The sequence below is a fragment of the Rhagoletis pomonella genome, unplaced genomic scaffold (genome assembly GCF_013731165.1).
Source record: "Rhagoletis pomonella isolate Grant_MI unplaced genomic scaffold, Rhpom_1.0 Rhpom_scaffold_00002, whole genome shotgun sequence".
Classification (NCBI taxonomy): domain Eukaryota; kingdom Metazoa; phylum Arthropoda; class Insecta; order Diptera; family Tephritidae; genus Rhagoletis; species Rhagoletis pomonella.
Window position 1 is genome coordinate 62,320,428 of NW_023458556.1, and position 2,102 is coordinate 62,322,529.

At 31.7% G+C, this 2,102-nt stretch overlaps 1 protein-coding gene across 1 annotated transcript in view; it reads left to right on the top strand.

Annotated features, from left to right (window-relative positions):
* The first annotated feature begins 1,625 nt into the window (after window positions 1-1,625).
* LOC118733935 (FAD-linked sulfhydryl oxidase ALR) overlaps window positions 1,626-2,102 on the top strand; it is a 21,383-nt gene continuing 20,906 nt past the window's right edge. The window contains exons 1-2 of the mRNA XM_036463574.1: window positions 1,626-1,863; window positions 1,974-2,097. Of these exons, the coding sequence (XP_036319467.1) occupies window positions 1,753-1,863; window positions 1,974-2,097 (235 nt within the window). The 5' untranslated portion in view covers window positions 1,626-1,752. The remainder of the gene's footprint in view (window positions 1,864-1,973; window positions 2,098-2,102) is intronic.

Sequence of the window (2,102 nt, forward strand, 5' to 3'; positions counted from 1 at the left end):
AAAATTGTAATTCATCTTTAGACATACGGTAAACCTAAATTACCATTTTCAGTGTAATTTTTGCAATCAAAAACAGCGCACTTAAATTTTTAATAATTGAAATAAACTCAAAGACGCAGAAAAAGCACAAACTTCAATGCAGATTGTCAAAAGGTAAATATCAGGGTTACACATATTTGAAATAAAACTTGATGTTTTTTTGACTAAAGTAGTGTATTTTTATGAGATATTTTTTTAGGAATCTGGCAACTCTTAAAATTGAGCCATATACGTCATCAGCCATGGCTGATGTAACCTTGTATTCTATGAACCTTGTGACCTCCGTGTCATCTATTGCTTTTTCTCTTTTTATCCTCAGCATTGGTAATTATACACGCAAAATTGTAAACGTTTAATTCGTTTGGGGTAAAAATGGATAAAAATTACAATTGAAATAAATGCATTCAAGCGTATCAAATTGTGATTTTGTTTATTTTATTTTCTGTCTTTATTTGAAAGTTTTTTTTTTATCGATAGCAATATGAATTGCATGTATACAAAAAAATAATTGTTGTAGGCATATTTGGAGGATTTTTATTAAAAATAAGTGAAAAATTTATATGATACTCTCACGGCTATCTTTGCGCTTTGAAACATTACTTAGAAATAAAAAATCTATAGTTCCAATTTTCGAAGTGAAGTTGCCATATATACAAGCCTTTAACTTGGCCAGAATAGCTGAACATACTTGGCAAAAAAATTATTTTTAAATATGTAATAAAATAATAAGATTAATATAATATCTATCATATTTGCGAAATAAAATTTGTATAATAAAATTTTTAATTTTTTTAATTTGGAAAAAATCTCCTGACTTCAAAAATGGATTAGCCCGCTTCAAACTTATACCAATTCTTCCTCAACGTAAATAACGGAATCTACGTTCTTTGGTAATAACTCATATTGGTAAGAATTTGTTGTAAAATTTTGAAGAAAAAACGGTGGCTTTTTCGAGTAAATCAACTCTCTTTCTTTTTAGAAAATTGGCAGCCATTTTGTTAATTTTAAAGATTTTTGCAAATTTCAAACGAATTTTCAATGAAGGCTAAGCCAACTATAAGAATCAGGAAAATAAAATTATTTATCTTAATTAGCAAAAAATGGCGGGCAAAACAAATATTTTTATCGCTTTCTTTTATTTTTATCATTCAAAATTGATATTCGCATATCTTAATTAAAAATCGTTTTTTTTTCAAAACAAGAAAAAATACGTATCCTCCATTTTCCTTTTAGAATAACATATTTCATCGGCAATCAAATCTGCAATGTGAAGTTGTCAGCCTGCCTGATTTGAGAAGAATTTGGCCTGATTTAATTTTTATTTAAGTAAAGAGCATAGGTCACTTAACTCAAAATTAAAAAACAAATTCAGCCTTATCGTGAGTTTCGCCTAAAAAAACATTCACCCGCAAATTTGCAGCAGATTTCTTGGCGTTCATTGTGGCATAGTTTTTGCATCTGGCGCTTTGCTGGTAAAGTTACAAATGTCACGCAAAGTCACAAAAGTTTTATCTGGCATCAGGTACGACAATACGTAATTGAATTAAAAAACTCGATTACTTTAATCGAATGATTAATCGCTGCCATCCCTAGTACTGACATTTCATCACAGCTGACAGCGGTTGCGGCAATAGTCTTTCACTGCAATTAAAGGGGGAAATTTTCAAATTTTATTTGATTTTATTTTGACTGCAGGTTGTTTTGGAAATAATTATGTCGAAACACGATCCGTATGGAACACCGGCCAAACCAGATAGCAATTGCCGCACGTGCACAGATTTTAAGTATTGGTCAAAACAGCAACGGCAAATATTTCACAAGGCGGTAAGTGCTTGTACTTTCCAAAAGGTTGGATTAACCACAAGGCAGCATGAGAGTCGCGTAGGCAAGGTTTCATAATTGCGCGCCCATTAATATTTATTAAAACTTTCTAGGATACGTCAAAGGAAACCAAAACAGAAGCGAGTGAAGCCTCGCCAAATGGTTGCCCATTGGATAAAGTGGCGTTAGGTCGCGCAACATGGGGTCTACTACACACAATGGCGGCATTTTATCAAGATAAT